General features: G+C 32.1%; 1 protein-coding gene across 1 annotated transcript in view; it reads right to left on the minus strand.

Moving 5' to 3' along the window:
* The window catches only part of onecut3b (one cut homeobox 3b), a 36,217-nt gene extending 16,423 nt beyond the window's left edge, over positions 1 to 19,794 (minus strand). The window contains exon 1 of the mRNA XM_073849797.1: positions 18,750 to 19,794. Within this exon, the coding sequence (XP_073705898.1) occupies positions 18,750 to 19,794 (1,045 nt within the window). The remainder of the gene's footprint in view (positions 1 to 18,749) is intronic.
* Between the last annotated feature and the right edge of the window lie 3,281 nt (positions 19,795 to 23,075).

Below are 23,075 nucleotides of genomic sequence, written 5' to 3' on the forward strand. Positions count from 1 at the left end.
CTTTTATGATGACATTTTATTTAATCTTGTTTAATAAAACCACCTCAGATGTTTTCACACATGATTTACCAAAACTATTTAATTATATGTGAATATTTTGGGGTGTTTTTAATAATACTATGCTCTTATGATGACATTTTATTTAATAAACCTACTCCAAATATATTTACATGTTTTATCAAATTTATTTAATTACCTAAATATATATTAGTGGTGTTTTTATTAATCAGATGCTCTTATGAGGACACTGTATTTAATTTTATTTTAATGCTATGTGAATAATTTTCAGGTGGTTTTGTTAATAACATTTTACATTTCATTTAATAAAACCACCCCAAATATATTTATTTAGTGTATTTAATAATATTTATTTAATGATATGTGAATATTTTTGGGGTGTTTCTATTAATGCTTTTATGAGGAAATTTTATTTAATTTTAATCTACCCCAAATATATTCACATGATTGATCAAATTTATTTAATGATATCTGAATATCATTAGTGGTATTTTTATTAATCAAATGCTCTTATAAGGACGCTGTATTTAATTTTATTTAATGCTATGTGATTATTTTGGGAGTGGTTTTATTAATCAGATGCATGCGTGCATTTTTTAATTATACATTTTTATTTTATTTAATAAAACCACCCTAAATATATTTATTTAGTGTATTTCATCACATTTATTTAATGATAGCTGAATATTTTTTGGGAGGTTTTATTAGTCACATTTTTTTTTTTTTTTTTAATTTAACATTTTATTTAATAAAACCACCCTAAATATATTTATTTTGTGTATTTAATCACATTTATTGAATGATACACTGTAAAAAACAATTTGTTGAGTCAACTTAAAATAATTTGTTACCTGGCTGCCTTAAAATTGTAAGTTCAGTCTACTCAAAAAAGTTTAGTCAACTTGTAATGTTAAGTTGCACTAAATGAAAACTTAAAATTTTAAGTTGAATCAACTCAAATATCTAAGGCAGCAGGGTAACAAATTATTTTAAGTTGACTCAACAAATTGTTTTGTTGATTTTTTTTTTTACAGTGTAGGTGAATATTTTTGGGGAGGTTTTATTAATCACATTTTTCTTTTTAATTTTAAAATTTAAATTTTAACTTTATTTTATCAAACTACCCTAAATAAATTTATTTAGTGTATTTAATCACATTTATTGAATAAAATGTGAATATTTTTGGCATCATTTTATTAATCACTTTTTGTTTCTTAATTTTCAATTTTAAAATGTAATATTTTATTTAATAAAACCACCCTAACCATATTTATTTAGTGTATTTAATCACATTTATTGAATAATATGTGAATATTTTTGGCATCATTTTATTAATCACTTTTTGTTTCTTAATTTTCAATTTTAAAATGTAATATTTTTATTTAATAAAACCACCCTAACTATATTTATTTAGTGTATTTAATCACACTTATTGAATGATATGTGGATATTTTGGGGGTGGTTTTATTTATACAGTGCTCTTATGAGGACATTTTATTTTATTTCATTTAATAAACCTACCCCAAATATATTCTCATGATTTATCAAATTTATTTAATAATTTCTGAATATCATTAGTGGTGTTTTTTTTATTAATCAAATGCTCTTGTAAGGACAGTTTATTTAATTGTATTTAATGCTATGTGAATAATTTGGGAATGGTTTTATTAATCACTTTTTTTATTTTAAAATTTAACATTTTATTTAATAAAACCACCCTAAATATATTTATTTAGTGTATATAATCACATTTATTGAATGATATGTGAATGTTTTTGGGAACGTTTTATTGGTCACATTTGTTTATTTTTTTTATTTAGCATTTTATTTAATAAAACCACCCTAAATATATTTATTTAGTGTGTTTAATATTATTTATTGAACCATATGTGAATATATTTGTGCTGGATTTATTAATCAAATGCATGCCTGCAGGATAAATAATTTTGTGTGAACACAATGCAAAAGCATCTTCAACCTTCAGATGTGTCTTGTATTTGCTGACAGGCACAAATGTTAATCAGTGGAGCATGTAAAGGAGCCGCTGGTCTCCATCGTGGCGATTCTCGCTCCAGTTTTCCTCTTCCCTTCTCTTCCTGAATCCATTGTGCCGTTCGTCACCTCCATGTTAGTGTCTGCGTGAGTATTCACGGCACGTTTTACTTTGCTTACCAAGAAGCGAGTCTGTTACGCAGCTCCACGTCTCCCTCCCCTCCCGCTTATCAATTATTAAAGCCCCGATCGATCATTTCAGCAACTTGCCTCCATCCTCCGCTTCTCACAAAGTCAAAGCTCTCCCACCCTCAATCAATGGCCGGATCACCTCCGCGTCTGCTTTTATGTCAGATATCATCTGCTTCATATTTGAACATCTCATGTTTTCCAGCTTTGTGCTCCTCTAAAACACGCTAACCGTCATTTCCACACTTTGGAGGAGAGAGATGTAAAAAGAAAATACTATTTTGTTTCAGATTCTTTTGAAGTGTGGAGTGTGTGTGTGTGAGCTTCAGTCGGTGTGATGTGAATATATAACAGTCTTCGGACGCTACTCAAAACTGGTTTGTAAGTTGCTGATCAAATACTGATAAAATCACAGTTTTAGTTTTTTATTTTATTTTATCATTTGTTGCTTTATAATCGTGTGTGAATATATCTGGGGTGTTTTATTTATCAAATGCTCTCATAAAGACCTTTTATTTCATTTTAATAAATAAAACCGCCTCAAATATATTCACATATAATTAATTTGGTTTATTTAACAATATTTTAATATGTTTTGGGTTTTGTTTTTATAAATCAAGGGCGTTTGTTGAGGACTATTTTATTAAGCATACAAATTGTCTTTATTTTTTCCCAAAAATATAAAAAAAGTTTTCTGTTTAATTTAATTGCATTTTTGTTTTTCTGAGGAAAAAAATAAATAATTGTTTTTTTTATTTAATCTAATTTACAGAGACACCCACTAAAATGTCAGTCAGTTTAACAATCTTGTCAGGCATTTAATTTAATTTAATTTAATTTAATTTAATTTTATTTTATTTTATTTTATTTTATTTTATTTTATTTTATTTTATTTTATTTTATTTTATTTTATTTTATTTTATAAGCATACAACTAATAAGTGTAATACTACTTTAATATTAAAATGTTTTCTGTTTAATGTAATTGCATTTTTTTGTCGTTTTTCTGAGGAAAAAAATAAATATCATTAATTTTTCCCTAATTTACAGAAGACACCCACTAAAATGTCATTCAGTGAAACAATTGTCATTTTATTTTTTTATTTTATTTAAGCATACAAACAATAAGTGTAATACTACTTTAAATTGTTATTTTTTTAATTATTCATAATAAAATTATGTATATTTCTAATTTATAACAATGATAAACTTTGTTATATACAGTTTATCTATGTTAATTATTAATTTAAAAATATTTTAAATGTAAAATACATTTTTACATTTTTATTAACAATATACTTTGTTTTATATGTAGTTTATTTATTTATATATTTAATTTTTCTATTTTTTTTTTTTTTTACTTGTTTTTCTCCATGAATATAGTCGTGGTAGCTGATATAGTGCTAAATTTTAAACAAATAAACAAATGTTATTGATGCTATTGATATTATAATTTGTTTGTAATCAAAGTTCACAATACTCTAATATTACTGTAAATATTAGAGAGTCAAAGACGAAAAAGGCTTTAAGCATAAAAACAATAAGTGTAATACTGCTTTAAACTCTTATTTTTCCAAAAAATATTAAAAAGTTTTCTGTTTAATTTAATTACATTTTTGTTTTTGTTTTTCTGAGGACAAAATTAAATATCTATATATATTCTTTTATTTATTTTAATATGTACAAGTCAGAGTAAGCATGTAGTTTGAAATTTTACATATATTATGTTGCACTGAATGACAATGTAACATTATTTCAACCAAATTTTAACATTTTATTCTCCAAAATCTTATTTGAAACCTTAAAAGTAGACACTTTACTCACATCTAATGTCCTTTCTATGGACTTCAAATTAGCACATATTTCATTAAATAATGCTTCATTTGCATATTTAAATCTAACATTTAAAAAAAACTTGTAATACAATAAATGTTTGCAATTATCAGTGTAATAAATCAACTGGGTAAGTAAGGTGATGACTATTAGTTTTTTGTTTTTTTACCCTATTCACCTGCAGTGTCTCGCCTTAATGCGAAAATATGTTTGCAACTGGTTTTAAAAAATAGCATAATATAAAATGCACTAGTATTGGTATTGTGTGTTTGATTAGAACCACAAATGAATTTAAAATTGACTAAAAGCTGCAGATTTTGTATCACTTCAGAAGCACTGCCCAGATTCACAATGAGGTTTATGAAGCTCAGAGATGAAACTTTGAACATTTAGATCACAGATATCCACCAGACGAGGCTCGTGTCTCGGTTTCAGCTCGTCGGCCATCTTGCATTCAGCGCGCGTCCGTGCGACGTCTGTCGGCGGTGAATTTCTGCTGTTGTGAATGTTCTAATCCAATAGCGGCGTGGCAGTCGTAATGGATGGAGGGTAATTTTTTTGTGATGTGTTGCAGAGAAAGAGAGAAAGGACGGAGAGAAGAGAGAAAGAGGGGGATGGTGGGCCACATTATTGATCTCTCATACGTGCCGCGGCTGGCTAACATACGTCAATGAGAGACACTGTAAAGCTTGCAGCGCTTTTCTACATCTCCACACTTTTGCTTCAGCGTTTAAGCTTAATTCGGACTGGAGATCATGAGAGACATTGAGATTTGGAAAATCAAGCATTTCTCACAATAGCACCGGCTTTTTATTAACTGGCGAATGTGCTCATCTGTTATGTAAAATTCACAAACCATTGGTTTGAGATCAGAATTGAATACTAATAAATGGATTTTTCATGATACGCTCAATTTATTTTGCCGTACATGCACTATTTTTGTAGTATATGGTATAAAAAGTATGCAAATTTTGCCTAAATGTGTAGTATGCAACAGCACACTAAATAGAGTACTGGATCCCAAAATGCAATGCACTTTTATTTTGAATTAGATTTTATTTTTCAATTTTTCTGTTTTCACTTTAAATTTTAAGTTAAAGTAATTTTTGTCAGTATTTTGTCCTGTCCTGTTCTGTTTTCCTAGTGTTTTTCCCCCTCTGTTTCCAGTTCTTTTGGTTTGTCCCATTTGCTCCCCCTTTTGGTTTAGTGTTTTTGGTTCTATCCATGCCCATATTTGTATTTCCCCCTCGTTATCCTGTTATCTCGTTTGTAGCCACGCCTTGTGTTCTGTGTATTTAAGTCTGTGTCTGATCACTCCCAGCTGTCCGTCGTTGATGTTACATGTCCTCGGTTTATGCTCCTGGTTTTTGTATGTTTGTATCATTTTCAGTGTTTTGTTTAATAAACTTTGTTTATATTCATTTATTCCGGTTCTCCTCCTCCATCTCCACTCCTCACCCAGCCAGACTGTTACAATTTTATTGTAGTTTAATTCATTTTGTTTTCTTAACTGTTCTATATATTTTTATTTTTATTTTTTTTTTTATTAGTTGTATGTTTATTACAGTAAAAAAAAAAAATTTATCAGGAATCCACACTGTAGTGCCGATCTGAATCAAATGATTCACAATCCATTCTAAGAAGTCCTGTTCTGAATCAAAAGATTCACAAATTCGCACCTAAATCCTGATCTAAATCAAATGATTTGTACTCCGAAATACTGATCTGAATCAAGAGATTCACAATCCACTCTTCAAACTCCTGATCTGAATTGCATGATTTGTTAAACCGCACCAAAGTATGATCTTAATCAAATGATTCACACTCCAAAGTCCTGATCTAAATCAAAAAATTAGCAAATTCACACCAAAGTCCTGATCTGAATCAAATGATTCATTAACCCACACCAAAGTCCCAATCTGAATCAAATGATTCTTAATCTGTGCTCCAAAGTTCCGATCTGAATCAAATGATTTACAAAACCACACCAAAGTCCTGATCTGAATCAAATGATTCATTAACCCACACCAAAGTCCCAATCTGAATCAAATGATTCTTAATCTGTGCTCCAAAGTCCTGATCTGAATCAAATGATTCATTAACCCACACCAAAGTCCTGATCTGAATCAAATGATTCATTAACCCACACCAAAGTCCTGATCTGAATCAAATGATTCATTAACCCACACCAAAGTCCCAATCTGAATCAAATGATTCTTAATCTGTGCTCCAAAGTTCCGATCTGAATCAAATGATTTACAAAACCACACCAAAGTCCTGATCTGAATCAAATGATTCATTAACCCACACCAAAGTCCCAATCTGAATCAAATGATTCTTAATCTGTGCTCCAAAGTCCTGATCTGAATCAAATGATTCATTAACCCACACCAAAGTCCTGATCTGAATCAAATGATTCATTAACCCACACCAAAGTCCTGATCTGAATCAAATGATTCATTAACCCACACCAAAGTCCTGATCTGAATCAAATGATTCATTAACCCACACCAAAGTCCTGATCTGAATCAAATGATTCATTAACCCACACCAAAGTCCTGATCTGAATCAAATGATTCATTAACCCACACCAAAGTCCTGATCTGAATCAAATGATTTATTAACCCACACCAAAGTCCCGATCTGAATCAAATGATTCATTAACCCACACCAAAGTCCCGATCTGAATCAAATGATTCATTAACCCACACCAAAGTCCTGATCTGAATCAAATGACTCATTAACCCACACCAAAGTCCCAATCTGAATCAAATAATTTACAAAACCACACCAAAGTCCCTTTCTGAATCAAAATGACTAAAACTGAAATAAAATTGAAAATAGAAAATATCAAAAAATAAAAACTGGTTCAAAATTTTAATAAAAACAATAATAAAATTTTAAAGATACTATTTTGCTACTTTAAGTTAAAATGAACCTATTGAATCTATTTTGTTTCAAGTAAGTTTCTTAATTTTAGTTAATGATAAGCCTGGTTCAACTTGTCCTCCTTTTCTAGTTTGATGAATAAGCTGTAAGTTATTTCGCATTTAAATGTCACAGTACCTGTGTTTTTTAACATTGCCTTGGCCTATGATCCTCTTTGATTTTACTTATTTACAACTGATAACTGAAAGCCATTAAATTCAACATTCAATGTAGAGACGTAACACTATTCTACCGACTAAAGAGTTTGTAGCTGCATACTATTGTGCATCCTAGTGTGCAGTAAAGTGTGTAGTATACTAGCAATGTTTACGATCTGCTTCAAATACAGCAGACGAGCTGCTTTTGCTTTATAAGTGTCAGTATAATGGCGCTCATGCTTCTACGTTTATAGCTGCTTTATGAGAGAGCGCTGTCATTGTTCACTGTTGTACCGCTGCTAATGCTCTGTCACTTATATGGAGTGGTTCTTGTGCTGTAGAAATCAGCACTTAGAGTAGCATTTGTGATTTAGAAATGCTTGGGTTTATATTGTTGCTAATGGTGTTGGCAAGATCTGACAATAACCAATCAAATGCTTTACTAAATATGAAATGATGCAGATATCTAATTGAAATATAGGCCTCTTATTTACATCAAAAGTGTATCATAATGTCTTGAATACTGTACGTATAATTAGTTGTAGGTTTTTCTAAATCCCTTATATCCTCGAAGAAAATATATTTACTCACATTCAGGGGTCAGTGCATTAAGTTATTTAATATATATTAAAAATGTGCAGAATAATATATTGTTTAATATAGTACAATATATTGAATTCACAAAATTTCCACCTTTCATATATTGAAAATTATTTGACAGTTTATTTACTATGTGTGTATTTTATCCAAAATAAAAGTTTATGATTACATACTGTGTGTGTGTGTACTGTGTGTATATATTATGTATATATAAATACACACACACACAAACATGTAAATTAAAGAAATTTTTTATAGATTTATTTATATATACATATATATATATATATATATATATATATATATATATATATATATATATATACACACATATATATATATATACATATATATATATATACATATACATATATACTATTAATATATGCCAATTTATATTCAATAATACATTTAATAATATAGATGTATATGTGATAAAATATAATATATTTAAACAAATATATTTAAATATGTGACCCTGGACCACAAAACCAGTCTTAAGTAGCACGAGTATATTTGTAGCAATAGCCAAAAATACATTATATGGGTCAAAATTATCTAATTTTCTTTTATGCCAAAAATGAGATCATGTTCCATGAAGATATTTTGTAAATATCCTAACATAAATATATCAAAACCTAATTTTTGATTAGTAATATGCATAGCTAAAAACTTCATTTGGACAACTTTAAAGGTGATTTTTTTGTGAGGTGTTTTTTTTTTTTTTGCACCCTCAGATTCCAGATTTTCAATTAGATGCATCTCGGCCAAATGTTGTCCTAACAAACCGTACATCAATGGAAAGCTTATTTATTCATCTTTCAGATGATATAAATCTCAATTTCAAAAAATTGACCCTTATGAATGGTTTTATGGTCCAGGGTTACATAAATATATATTTAAACAAATATGTACTATATATATTTATATGGCATATATGTGCAAAATATATAGAGAGAAATATGATTTTCCATATATGAATATTAATGCATGTAAAATATGTAAAAAATTGTCTTATATTGCAGTATATTGAAAAATATAAGCACTTGCTTCATATATGGAAATGTATTATTTAATATATTGCATTAATGTTTTTTAGTATATTCGTATTTATTTTTGTTTCATAAAGGATAATTGCATTTTAAAATACTTTGCTAAAAAGTCAAATGATACACCTATTAAAGCACAGATCTCATTACAGAAATAAGACTAAGTTCTATTGTTTGCTGCATATGTGTTGCATATGAGCTGCAAGTTTGGTGCAAATAGTTTTTGCAAGAAGACAAAGAAGACTGTTTGACTGGAACTGACTCTGAATGATGTTTTGGCACTTCTAGTTTCATGTTTGATTGACTCTCGCTTGATTATGTGAATAAAAGCATTGCATTTAAAGTAGATTGTTGGTAAACTATCAACTTCATGCTGCTATAAAAATATAATAATAGTCTTAATATGACTGACTGTCGGTGTTTGTATGTTACTGACTTGTGAGTGAATTCATCCAGTAATTTTAGTTTTACAATGTTTAGTGTCTCACGCTGTGCACATGATCTTTAGTGAAAGCTTTGCAGATTTGAGAGAGAAACCAAGCTTATCAGAGCGCTGACATCAGCAGAACACTTACTCTGGTAAAACCACACGGCTCTCTGTGTCTCAACATGACTCAGGGAAAGAGGAAAACCCTCGCATTCGCTCCACCACACACACTGGAGGATGAGTGTCTTTGTCAATACCATGCACAGCTGTTAGTGAGTTTCAGTGTGATATTTACAAACCGTCTAAAGATGTCAGGATGAGATAATCACTGGATTTAACGAAGGTTGCCAGGTTTGCGCCATCAAATCTTTAGTTTGATAATGACTCTTATCTGTCTGGTTTTGGGAAGCAACACTTTAAACACATTCAGATCTGTGTGTTTGTGATGTGAATTAGTTATATTTTTTCTAACTAAAGGCATAAGTAACATTCTTGCCACTGTCTTTTTTCCTTTGCATTTTTTATTTTGCTCTTGGTTTGTGAGGTCCATAATTTAGCTGTAATTTATTTCTGTGTCGGGCTGAAATGATTCTTAGGTTGAACTGTGTGCGCTCTAAACTATAAGAAATGATGCATTAAAAGTTCATTATTTTATCCTATTTTATCATATATGCTTCTTTAGTTTACTAATTTGATTATCTGCATATAAAGAGTGAAGTCTGTCTCTGTTCCCATTTCAATTTATGTAAAATACAGATACACTACCAGTCAAAAGTTCAAAGAGAATGGGGAAGTGTGTCCAAACTTTGACTGGTGTATATAGATTTAATGAAATCATTAATGAACGCTTTCTATGATATGTGCATAATGCATTATAAATGTATTCATAATGACTTAAAGTACACATAAAAATTAGCTGTAAAAAATACTTTGTAATGCATTAAAATGTTAAGTGCATTAAGTGTGTAATTAGTTATATTTTACTATCTAAAAGCATAAATAAAAGTCTTGCCACTGTTCTTTTTTCCCATGCATAACATTTTTATTTTGCTCTTTGTTTGTGAGGTCCATAATTTAGCTGTAATTTAATTTCCGTGTCCAGCTGCAGTCCTTTGGGAGTCACTGAAATGATTCTTAGGTTGATCTCTGTGTGCTCTAAACTATAAGAAAGGATGCATTATTTTATCCTATTTTATCGTATATGCTTCTTTAGTTTACTAATTTGCATATAATCTATTATCTGCATATAAAAGAGTGAAATCTGTCTCTGTTCCGATTGCAATTCATGTAAAATACAGATATATAGATTTAATTAAATCATCAATGAACACTTTCTGTAATATGTGCATAATGCAATAATGACTTAAGTACACATAAAAAATGTAAAAAAAATAAATAAATAAATTTGCAATGCATTAAAGTGTTAAGTGCATTAAGTGTGTAATTAGTTATATTTTTACTATCTAAAGGCATAAATAAAAGTCTTGCCACCATTCTTTTTTCCTATGCATAACATTTGTATTTTGCTCTTTGTTTGTGAGGTTCATAATTTAGCTGTAATTTTATTTCTGTGTCCAGCTGCAGTCCTTTAGGCGTCACTGAAATGATTCTTAGGTTGATCTCTGTGCACTCTAGCATTATTTTTATACTATTTGATCATATATGCTATAATTTGATTATCTGCATATAAAGAGTGAAATCTGTCTCTGTTCTGATTTAAGTTCATGTGAAATACAGATAGATTTAATGAAATCATTAATGAATGCTTTCTATGATATGTGCATAATGCATTATAAATGTATTCATAATGACTTAAAGTGCACATAAAAAATAGTTTGCAATGCATTAAAATGTCAAGTGCATTAAGTGTGTAATGCATTAAAATATGGTTTAACACCCAATTTTGTGTTATATTATTCATGCATTACACTAAAAAATAGCTTTCAAAGCAAATAAAACAAAGATTACTTGTTGCAAACAAATACAGTCTTTCAAAATTTCACATTGCATTAAATGCATTTAAGAATCATTCATTAAAAACTGCATTAGCAATTCTTTGTGAAATGATTTGTAAAAGGATTCTCTGTGCAGTTGTTTGCGTAATGAATTGTTTGACTGGTGTAATGTGGTCATATGCAGTATTTTCACACTTGCTGTGTGGTTGTGTGATTCTCCTGTGGATTTCAGTCGAGTGTCCTTCACTAGCTTTGGTCTCCTGCCGTGCGTCTGATTCAGAGCGTAACACGACTGTCCTCACGTTTGACGTGCGTGTTATTAAACAGCCTCTTATTGGGCTCAAACTCCCCCACGGTGTCTGTGAAAAAGCCCTATTAGAGGCTTATTCTCAATTGATGTTTTCACAGCACAAGATGGATTTACCAAAGCCTCCAGAGCATCAATATCTCTGCACTTGTAAAGTGTTTGCACAACATAAAATGCTTAAACCGACCTCCGCCGTTTATGGTTTCATTTATGCATGCATAAAATGCTTGTAGGAAAGAGAATCCATTTTTGGCCACTAATATTTTCAATTTTAGATTTTTATGCAGCAAAAACACTGTAAAATGATTATTGGATTACATTTTACAAGAGAATATTTTGGCTTTTTACTTTCTACTCTGTTACGTGTTTCTTTGTAATTATTTGTGAAATTTACTAGCAATTTCTGAGTAAAAATAGTTTAAGCGTTAAATTTATGGTCTGTGCATATTCTCTACAAACCATAAAACATTTTCACATTTATTAAGGATATTTGTGCATTAAATGTCAGTGTTGAACTTAATGAAGTCATCTTTTCATTTCATATTATTTTTTAAATATGTAGGCTGTGCACAGTAAAAAATAGTTTTTTCCAAGTTATAAACAAAACAAAAGATTATTGGAGTTTTACAATAAAATACTATTTTAGGCTTTCAAATTCAAAATAGTAGTAAATTCAAAATGTAGTAAATGAGAAAAATTACCAGCAATTTCTAAATTAAAATGTTCCTGCGTCAGATTTATGGTCTGAGAATATTCAGTACAAACCATTAAACATTTTCACGTTTTTTAAGGGTGTTTGTGCATTAAATGTGAATCCAGTGTAAATACATGAAACCATCATCTTTTGGTTACCTATAGCATTTTAAACAGACTTTAAATCTGCACCAAATTTATGGTCTGGGAATATTCTTTACACATTTTCACATTCATTAAGGATATTTGTGCAAATAATTATTAATTTATTATCAATTTATTATTGTTTAAAACAGACCAATATTATTATTATTATTATTTTATTTTTTTTTTTTAAGTTGGAAATAAAACAACGATTTTCCAAGAAAATACTATTTCTACTTCCAAACTGCTTGCTGTACTTTTTTTATTTTTTTTTATTTTTTATAGCATTTTCTAAACAACAACTGAAAATTACACTCTTGTTTTTTTTCAGTGTAGGTCAGGTAGATGATAGAAATCAGATTTAGTGTTGCTTTAGAATTAAACATGCATTTTATTCACTAATGAAGATGCGTGTGAGTAAGTGGCTGGTCATAGCAGCCCATATAAAAAAAAAATTTAAACATAGACTTGCATGGTAATTTTTCAAAGTTGTAAATAAAACAAAGATTATTGGAGTATGTTTTATGATGAAATACTGTTTTAGGCTTTCTACTTAAAAATGTGAAAATTGTACCTGCAGATTTATGGTCTGAGCAGCATATTCTGTTCAAACCGTAAAACATTTTCACATTTCATTTAAAGGATCTTTGTGCATTAAAATGTGAACCCAGTGCAAACACATGAAACCATCATCTTTTGGTTACCCATTACATTTTAAACATACCTTAAATCTGCACGCAATATATAGTCCGGGAATATTCTGTGCGCATTTTCACATTCATTAAGGATATTTGTGCAAATAATTATAATTCATGAACAATTTATTATTTTTTAAAACAGGCTATCACTTTATTTACTCATTTATTTTTTGATGTTGTAAAAAAAAAAAAAAAAAGGATCTTGCATTAAATGTTAACCCATGAAACAATCATCTTTTGGTTACCTATTAATTTCTAATCAGACTATATCACAGTACTTCCAAACTACTTGCTGTATTTATTTATTTTTTTTCTTTATAGCATTTTCTAAGCAACAACTGAAAATGAATAGATGATAGAAATCAGATTTAGTGTTGCTTTAGAATTAAACATGCATTTTATTCACTAATGAAGATGTGTGTGAGTAAGTGGCTGGTCATAGCAGCCCGTATCAAAAAGTTTAAACATTGAATTGCATAGTAATTTTTCAAAGTTGTAAATACACCAAAGATTATTAGAGTATGTTTTACAATAAAATACTATTTTAGGCTTTCTACTCCAAAATTTCACATTTAATTCATTGTGATACAAATGAAACCATCATCTTTTGGTTACCTATTGCATTTTAAACAGACCTTAAATCTTCACCAAATGTATGGTCTGTGAATATTCTGTACACATTTTCACATTAAATAAGGATATTTGTGCAAATAATTATTAATTTATTAACAATTCATTACTTTTTAAAACAGACTATCACTTTAAAAATATATATATATATTTTTGTTGTTGTAAATAAAACAACGGCTTTACAAGAAATTACTATTTCAGTCTTTCTACTTCCAAACTGCTTGCTGTACTTTTTTCTTTATATAGCATTTATAGCAACAATTGAAAATTACACTTTTTTTATTTTTTGTTCTTCAATGTAGGTCAGGTAGATGATAGTAATAGATAGAAAAACATGACTAATGAAGATGTGTGTGAGTAAGTGGCAGGTCATAGCAGCCCGTATCAAAATGGCTGACGACTCGCTCTTGTCTCTGGCAGTTTGAGACCGCAGACCTCAACAGACTGACAGACTGAACATGATACAGCAGACAAACACAGATATCTGACCCCAAACCACACCGGAGCCTTTCACAATACCAGCTGCTCATTTCAAAACATGAAGAACTCGCTCTCGATTAATAGTTATGAGTTCTTACTCAACCCTCGTGAAGAAAATATCATTGCTGCTTTATAACAGAAATTGAATGACTTTTTCAGTTTTTGACTAGAATCATTAAACACTCAAAGTGAGTCACTCGTTGTCATCCAGCTATAAAATGCATGAGATTGAGAAATGTTTGAGCTCATATTGAGATTTTTTGACTTTTGTTTGCAGAATTGTGCTCTCTTCTGAAACAAAATGATTGATGATTAATTGGTTAATGGTTAAAAAGTTACATCTAATGGCACATTTAATGTAATTTTATAGTAAAATGCAATTTTGGAAGAAAAAAAAGTACATAACCTCTTATAATTTACATACAGTTTTAAAAACATTTGTCACATTTGATGGGTTTTTTTTTTTCACTGAAATAATTGTGTTTTCTTATCAGTTGCAGGTATGTAGGGTTTCATGTTGTGAAACAAATGTTTATTGCATTATCTTATTGTTTATACCGAGCACCTGTTAATTTCCGCTTGTGGATAAGTTGTTCATAAATTCATCTTCAACTTCAATTCATCATGACTTTCTCTTTACCATTTGTTTTTAAGGTAGTTTTCAATGTATTATCAAGGTAAAAAACAGATTTTAAATCCTTTATATGCATGCATAATATCTTAAGTAACATGGATATATTTGCAGCAATAGCCAAAAATCCATTGTATGGGTCAAATGATTTTTTTTCTTTTATGCCAAAAATCATTAGGATATTAAGTAAAGATCATGTTCCATGAAAATAATTTGCGAATTTTCTATCGTAAATATATTAAAACTTGATTTTTGGTTAGTAATATGCATTGCCAAGGACTTCATTTGGACAACTTTAAAGGTGCCCAATGCTTTAATTTGTACAAAATTACTAATATTTTATTTTTTTCACAGTACATTAACTAATTCAACTTGATATGATTTTTTTTTTTTTTTTTGTCATTTCAGTGTATATTTCAATTTCAATTATATTTTTAGAAATTTCATTTTCCTGTAAATTTAGGTTCAGTTTGGAAAACTTTGCTGCCGCTCTGGTTTTATGGTTCTGGCAAGCCTCTTTTTTTTTTTTTTATTTTTTTTATACTATGACAAGTGAAACATGACACTACTATGGGAGATATTAAAGAAAGCTTGTGTGGTTTTTGTCTTTTATGCATGTAGGTGTTCAGAACATAATTTTGTAAAAAGATGAGTAAGAGATGATTAAGATTCCTCTGATGCTGATCTGAACACTTTGTTAGTCAGAATAACCTCAGAAAGAGAGTGAAGGAGAGAGAGAGAGAGAGAGAGAGAGAGAGAGGGAGAGAGAGGAAGGATGTCTTAGTTGTGCTGAGCAGCAATTAATCACAGTTGCCAAGTGATCCATTAGACATTCAAATGCACACAGATTGGACATGTGTCCACGCGCAGGTCACTAATGCTGCCCTCTCTAACCACACGTGTCTCATGGGCCTCAGTGCACACAACCCCCAAAAGATGAACGGAGAATACCTATTGATTAAGATACTAATAAATTTGGAATATCAATATGATGAATAGATGTGGTGGAGTATTTCACAGCTCTAATGCTACCACACTTTGGCTTTTATTAGGCTCTTCACTCTAACAAACCTGTTCTTTTGCGAGTAATCAAAGTGAAATTTGTCACTTCTTTCATGCAGTTCAATAAAATTTGTATGCACCCTCAGCTGCACTATAGTCGCTTCACTACTATTTTTTAATTTTATGTCAGTAACCCACTTTACTTTCATGCATTTTTATTATGATCTTTCCGAGAGATCATGGTGTCAACTGTCAAAGTGTTGTCAATTGGCCTAAAAATTGGAATAAATTAAATAAAAATATAATATAAAAAATATTTTTACATGCATAATACTTTTTTATTTTCTATATTGATATTACAAAATATAAAAAATGGGTTAAAGTAGGTATAAATATATTATATTAAGAAAACACTGTTTTTTTTTCATGCACCTGCAAGTTTCAGATTTTGGGCTTTTTGGTTTTTCATAACCAAGTGTTTTTTCAGACTAGTGGAAGGAAAACACCCAAAAGACACTGTTAAGTGTTTCTTTTATAGCACTTTATCTATTTGTGTCAATAGATTTCAATTACAATCCATATTTTTAAAGGCCTTTTTCTCAAAATGAGTTTTCTCCTACACTGAGCCATAAATCTCCACTTCAGTAGCACTTACACACACCAAACTTGACATTTTTATTCCTGTCTATATCCTGAAGGTTTTTACAGAGGGATTTCTTAAGTATAAAATTAGCTTGATTTTATACAACATTTTATTCCCCCAAAAATGGTAAAAAATATAGAGTTTCCTGTCAGTTTTTTTCTGAATTATGTTGTGACAAAAGACCCCAAATCCCCTCTGTAAAACATCTGACTAATATGGCAAAAAAAAATTAAACAAGAATTTTGAAACTGACTTCATCCAGTGTTTAGATTTTTGTACTTGAAATGTATGCAAATGAATGCATAATTAATTAAATAATGGCTCATTTGCAAATTCAAACCTTACATTTTAAAAAACGTGTAATACAAAAAAATGTTTGCAATTATCAATGCAATCAATCAACTGGGTAAGTAAAGTCATAACTATTCGTTTTTTTTTTTTACCCTATTCACCTGCAGTGTCTCACCTTAAAGGAATTAATATAAATTAAAGGAATTTCCAGGTTGATCTAGACTTAAAGAAGTAACTTAAAAATGCTAATATTGGTTTTATTCAAGTCAAAAATATTACTTAGCTACTCCATATACATTGATTTCTAACAGTAAAATTATTTAATGGGTTAAAATGTTCAGTAAACGTTGAAAATATACTGCCACCATATGTTTGCACGTTCTAATTTGTTTGGGGCGTTTAATCAACGCGTCTTTCTAATCAATGAGGCCATTTGCCTCCTCAGTGAGTGCGTAAAATCCAATGTCCCCATCACACGCATGCAAATGCAGGCGCGTCACGCGCGCGTGGAAACCGACGCATAATCAGGGTGTTAAAACAAAGCGAGGTAAATTAAACGTCAGCGTGCTTAGCCGCCTCTCAGGTCCGAATCGAGCATTGATCGGCTCTCCATTTCAAAGGGACGCTGGGAAACTGCGCTATCGATCAGGTGGAGGTCACGCTCCCTAACGCACGCGTGCGCGCACCGCTTATTTGCACCGCGGCTTTCCGGGCCCCGTTGAGAGTCGAGGGGTATCAAATGGACCCCGAGGACGAGGGGACACCCAGCGGAAAACACAAATGTGACCATTTACGAGAATCCCGCGAGCTGCGATCTCCATCTGTCGTCGCTCCATCCCCTTATCAGCCTCTGACAGCAAATCGTTCTGTAATGTTTGATGGTCATCCAGTCCGGAACACTCTCTAAAACCAAGGCGTCTCTCTTAAGAAAAATGGCTCGAAATCACACCAGACTAGGTTTCTTTGGCTTGTATTAAATTCAGAAGCCCTTTTTACTTTTAAATGGCTTTTTAAGGCTACATTTCAAAAGGAGCAAAACCTTAAAATCCAACACAAAGAAATTGGTAGATAGGCCTTCTGTATGATCATCAATTCAACTGCAAATATATATATAAAAAAAAAACACTCTAAAATGGCCCTGTCGTCTCTAAATGTCCATAAGGGCATTTACTTGTATATTTGTCCTCAAGAAGATGTGATGTGAATGCGTACCTGTGTCTCAAAATGCTTTATACAGTCACTTTAATGTGAAAGCCTGTTCTAAATATCACCAGATGAGTTCAGATGTGCTAAATTATGTTTAGGTCTTATAAAAGTCCCTGTTTGTAAAAACAAAAGCTTTTGAATTAAACTAAAGAGCATTGTTTAAAAGGGTGTTTTGCCAAATATTAATACTAATATGACACAAACTCACCATTTAATTAAAGTTCAGGCTTTTTCTGGTCAGTTTATAACTTTAGACAATAAAGCTGAATATATTTTTATGCACTCTTATAAAGGTTCATTGTTGGCATCGATGGTTCCGCGATATTATAAGCTTTAATATCCATAGGACCTTTCCATTGCACAAAAGGTTCTTTATAGTAGAAAGGTTCTAAGAACTGTTCACTCAAAGGATCTTTACGGAGCCAAAATTGGTTCTTCACTTTTAAAAATAAAGGCTCCAAAAAGATGTTTCTGCAGTGATGCCATGGAAGAAACATTTTTGCTTCCCCAAAGAACCTTTCAGTGAACGGTTCTTAAAAAACAGTTTGAAGAACATTTTAAAAATTTAAAGAACATTTTTTTTCCACTATAAAGAACCTGCAAAGGTGTCAATGGATGTTAAATGTTAAAACCGCCCTTTTGAAACCATTATTTTCAAGAGTTAATGTTCTTTATAGTGGAAAAGCTTAAAGACTCTTTAAGTTGTAAGAAAAAATATTCTTTTAAGAACCGTTCTCTGATTAAAAAAAAAAAGTTCGCGCTTTTGGAACCTTTCTTTTTTAGAGCGTAAATGCATTTTGTGCATTATGTGTATTTTGCCTTTTTCCCAGAGTAAATTTCCTCAATCCTGGCCATGTGAAGGTGTTAATGACTTACCTGCAAGCCTCAACGCGGACATCCTCTGAAACTCTGGTTCCTGTAACCATTTCCACATCCGTCTGAAAGTCTCGCGGCCGGACTTGAGTTTACTCCAGGGCTTCGGGTTGCGCAGCAGGTCCGACAGTGTTCCCTGGGACCGACACAAGATCCTCTGGGCGAAAATGGCTTGAGGTATGCTGTATCGCTTGAGCTCGGCCGTGATCCTCTGCGCCACCTCCTTGGTGTTGATCTCCTCCACCTGACCCGAGCCGCCGCTCTGCGCGCCCCCGCCACCGTGCCGCTCTCTGTCGGCCAGCATGGATCCGTTCGCCTGCGAGTGCAGGTGGCTGTGCGGGTGCATGCCGTTGAGGTTGGAGATCATGCCGTGGCCGTGGCCGCCTAAACTCCGCGCGAGGTGCTCCTCGCTCCGGGAAAGCATCGCCGCGTGGGACTCAAAGCCGCTCGGCGAGAGCATCTTGTCGTTGGGGAGGTGCGCGCCGGGCCCGTAGGCTGACAGCGCTTGCTGGGAGTTGTGCAGAGAACCGAGGCCGTTGGAGAGAGGGGATAACGGCTGGCCCATGCCGGACATCTCCTTAGGATAGTGGCCGTACAAGTTGCCCATGGAGGCCAGGCCGCGGTCATCGCGCATGAGGGTGAAACTCCCGCTGACGTTGCCGGTGGCGAGGCGCTGGTGCGCGGCGTGGTGATGCGGATGCGGGTGCGCGTGGTGGAACTTGTCCGAGACCGTGGAGATAGGCGGCAGGTGTTGAAGCGGCGTGAGCGTGGTGTACGTGTTGGACAAACTCATGCCCGACTCACACATGGTCATAGCCGGATGCAGGTGGCCCGACAGCGCGGGGTCGCTCCGGTACTCACCGGCGCCCTCCAGGATCGAAGCCATGCTAGACACCATCGCCGAGCGCCCGTGGGAAACCAAGTTTCGGTGGGAAGCCGACGACGGTCTACCGTGTGAGGAATTCATCAAGTCCCCCGCTTGCGAGTGCGAATGCGAGTGCGACGCAACGCCGTGCATGTTTCCAATGTTTTCCATCGTGAGTTCCATCATGAGACCGATCTCAGACCCGCGCAAAAAAGACCTTATTTTCCCCGAAACGATTTCAAAACCAATCCATCGATTTCAAAGCTGGTCAGTCCAACATGACGCGCCAAAGCTTTTGTCCTGGTTAAATCGCGGAGCGTTCGGTGCGCGTGTGTCTCGTTCGCTGCACAACAGCGCTTCTACTGAGAGGCGGGACGCGCGTCTGTCTTTGAACGAGAGCGCGCATTGTGAGAGTGAGAGTGAGTGTGTGCGCGTGACGTGCGCTGGCCGAGGTGCTGAAGTCTCGCCTGTTCTACTATCACTGTATGCGTGAGTTCGCTTTCTTCTAAGATAGAAAGAAAATTGCTAAATGACAACAAATGTCTGCCAAATTCATAGCATATAGTATTTTAGTATTGGTTATACAAATAAGAGCTTAAAAATGTCGGATTCATCATTTATATATATATATATATATATATATATATATATATATATATATATATATATATATATATATATATATATATATATAAATGTGGTTATACATATGCTTATTTTTATTATTAACTACGATAAAATGCATATCCATGACTAGATGGATATGCATAATAGGCCTACCCAAACTAAAGAGCATGGCCTAATTTCGTATTATAATATATTTTATATAACAACTATTATAATCAAATGTTTATAACTGTAAAATAATTGCCAACTTTTCTAACATCAACTGTTTTATTATTATTATTATTATTATTATTATTATTATTTATTATTATTATAAAAAATGCAGTAAGTCTGGTGCTTAAGACTATAGCCTATTGAAAAGACTCAAATGTAGGAATATAAAAATACAATAGATCAAAATATAAATATATATATATATATTTTTTTATTATAAAATATCATATTATACTAGTGCAAACTAAGGCGTTTATTTATTATAATTTATAACATAAAAGCTCTTGTTGATGCTCATGTCGGGTAACTGTTCGGCTCTCCTGCGTTGGCACGAAAAGCATGTAGTTCCTTTTGGGTGGTCATTGATAAATCTGATCGATATATCGACTGACACTGATTAATTATGTTTTTTGACCCGAGGTGAGGGGGGCCGCATAGGTCAGAAAGTTTTGGTGCAGAGAAGAATCAACCCAACGCCAGGAGAAGCAGGTTCGGCGAGCCGCAGTCGGCGACCTCCTATGGTATATTCTAGAATAATAATTATATCATATAAACGATGGTATGTAATAATATTGTTTAATCTATTTTCAAGGCAGAAATGCTCTTCGATCTGTATGTGATCACAAATCGATTGCATTTTTTTTTATCATTTATTCGGTTTTTATTTTTGAGTAAAGCTATCATTTAAACTTTAGCTTCTCTTGATATTTTGGATTTCTATTCTTTGAATTTAATGCTACATACATGCTGTAAAGTATGCAATTAATTTTTAGAACTGTGCAACATCATTTAATCAGGTTTTTCAACACTATTGTTTAATATGATTTGACTCCAAACGAAGCATTAAAACATTTTGCAACAATGCAAAGTGATATTAAATGTACTACTTGAATTATGGCTCGTTTTCAAAAGTTGCATTATGAATGATTGTAATTCAATTCAACGTGTGTTGTTTTGTTTAGGGTGTTTTTAACATCTTGCAACACGTATCTCCAAGAGGCCTGTAGGCCTGCAGAAGTAATGGCCTCACTTTAGAGCTGTCTTAGTCAACGTTACACAAATGAGCTCTGTGTCTTCTCGCTTTAATGTCCCTCTATTGATGAGCACTTCTATCGGAAATAAATTACGCTTCTCGAGCCAGCAGTGAATCGGTTACTGTGCGCGGCGCAGCGGCTCTGGAGCTTCAGTATCGGCTGCCTGACCACCGGCGTGATGGATGTGCGCGGGCGCTCGCCGTTAATTCACCCACCGGCACAGGGCACGCGCTTTAAGACTTTAACAGGACACCGATGTGTGAGTCTTTATGAGTGGGGCTTACTTTATGCACTGCAATTATGCACTAATTAATTGTATTTAGAAATGTGTAAAAAGTTAAATGCACACTTGACTGATTTTTAAATTTGTTTGGTTGTGTTTTATTGTGCACGAGTGTGTGACACTTGCAGCTATTTAAATGCATTTCCTGTAAAAAAAAAAAAAAAAAGGGGTAAAGTGTTCTAAAGTTTATTATTATTAGTTTGACGTCTTATAACCCTTGTACTGAAGATTTATTTGATGTGCCCGCAATCATTCGAAAATATAATGTTGAAATAATCAGCCGGATGTGGTCAGTTTCTAGTTTAGTAATTTACTAGAGTATGATTTTCAGCCTTGCTTTTTTATTTTGTAGAAAATATATAATGGAAAGCATTTTTCGGCTATTGTGCATTTACAGATTTAACTCCCAGTTTTGTTTTCTTCAAAATTTGTCTTGAAATGCAAAGAGATGCGGCTTCAAATTTATATTTTCTTATTTATTTTCTACATTTATGTTCTATTTTATATCGTATGGTTGATTTATTATAGTAAAGTAAAACGTTTCAGTTAACTAAATAAGTTATGTTAGACCCGAATTCCCTGCAGTTTTTATTCTTCATTTGATCTTTGCTTTGCAAATGTTGTTTGATGGAAACTTTGTCTATTTTTATATGATAAAAGACAGTTTATCCCGGTCATTGATGATATTGATCAAGCCTGAGATGGACATCAGCGGGAGACAACAGGAGAAAGTCAAAGAAGGACTTACACAATCTTTTACAATCGTTTTTATTTTTTACGTTTTGTTTTTTGTCTTTCACATGTTATCGCTATGAGAAATATCTAAGATTTTACTAATGTTAGCGTGTTAATTTTAGTGGTTTAATTATTATAAAAAATACATATATATTAATATAGTAAATATTAAGAGCTTATAATTATTAATACTCAATATATAAATATCAAATAACAAAGATACATTGTTAGTTTCATTATTAATAATACATTTAAAAAATCCGATGTTTGTTAAATGATTATTTAATTGAAAGCATTCTTTAAACTAAGGATTTGGATTTTAAAATCATAGCTATAAAAACTTGTTGACATTTATCTAAAATATTTAGAGTTTAAACACGTAGAAAAATAATGTAAGCTTTAAAATACTACGGGAAAACAATATAGCTACGGTGTGTTTTAGTTTAATTTGATCAATGTTTATTTTAGCTTCTCTTTTCAAAAAGACAGTTTTAAAAAGTAATATTTCTGACAATATGTTTTGATAAAGTTTTTTATTTTTCATGTGCTCGCATTTAACTTTTTCTCCCTGA

This window comes from Garra rufa, chromosome 10 (assembly GCF_049309525.1).
Source record: "Garra rufa chromosome 10, GarRuf1.0, whole genome shotgun sequence".
NCBI lineage: Eukaryota > Metazoa > Chordata > Actinopteri > Cypriniformes > Cyprinidae > Garra > Garra rufa.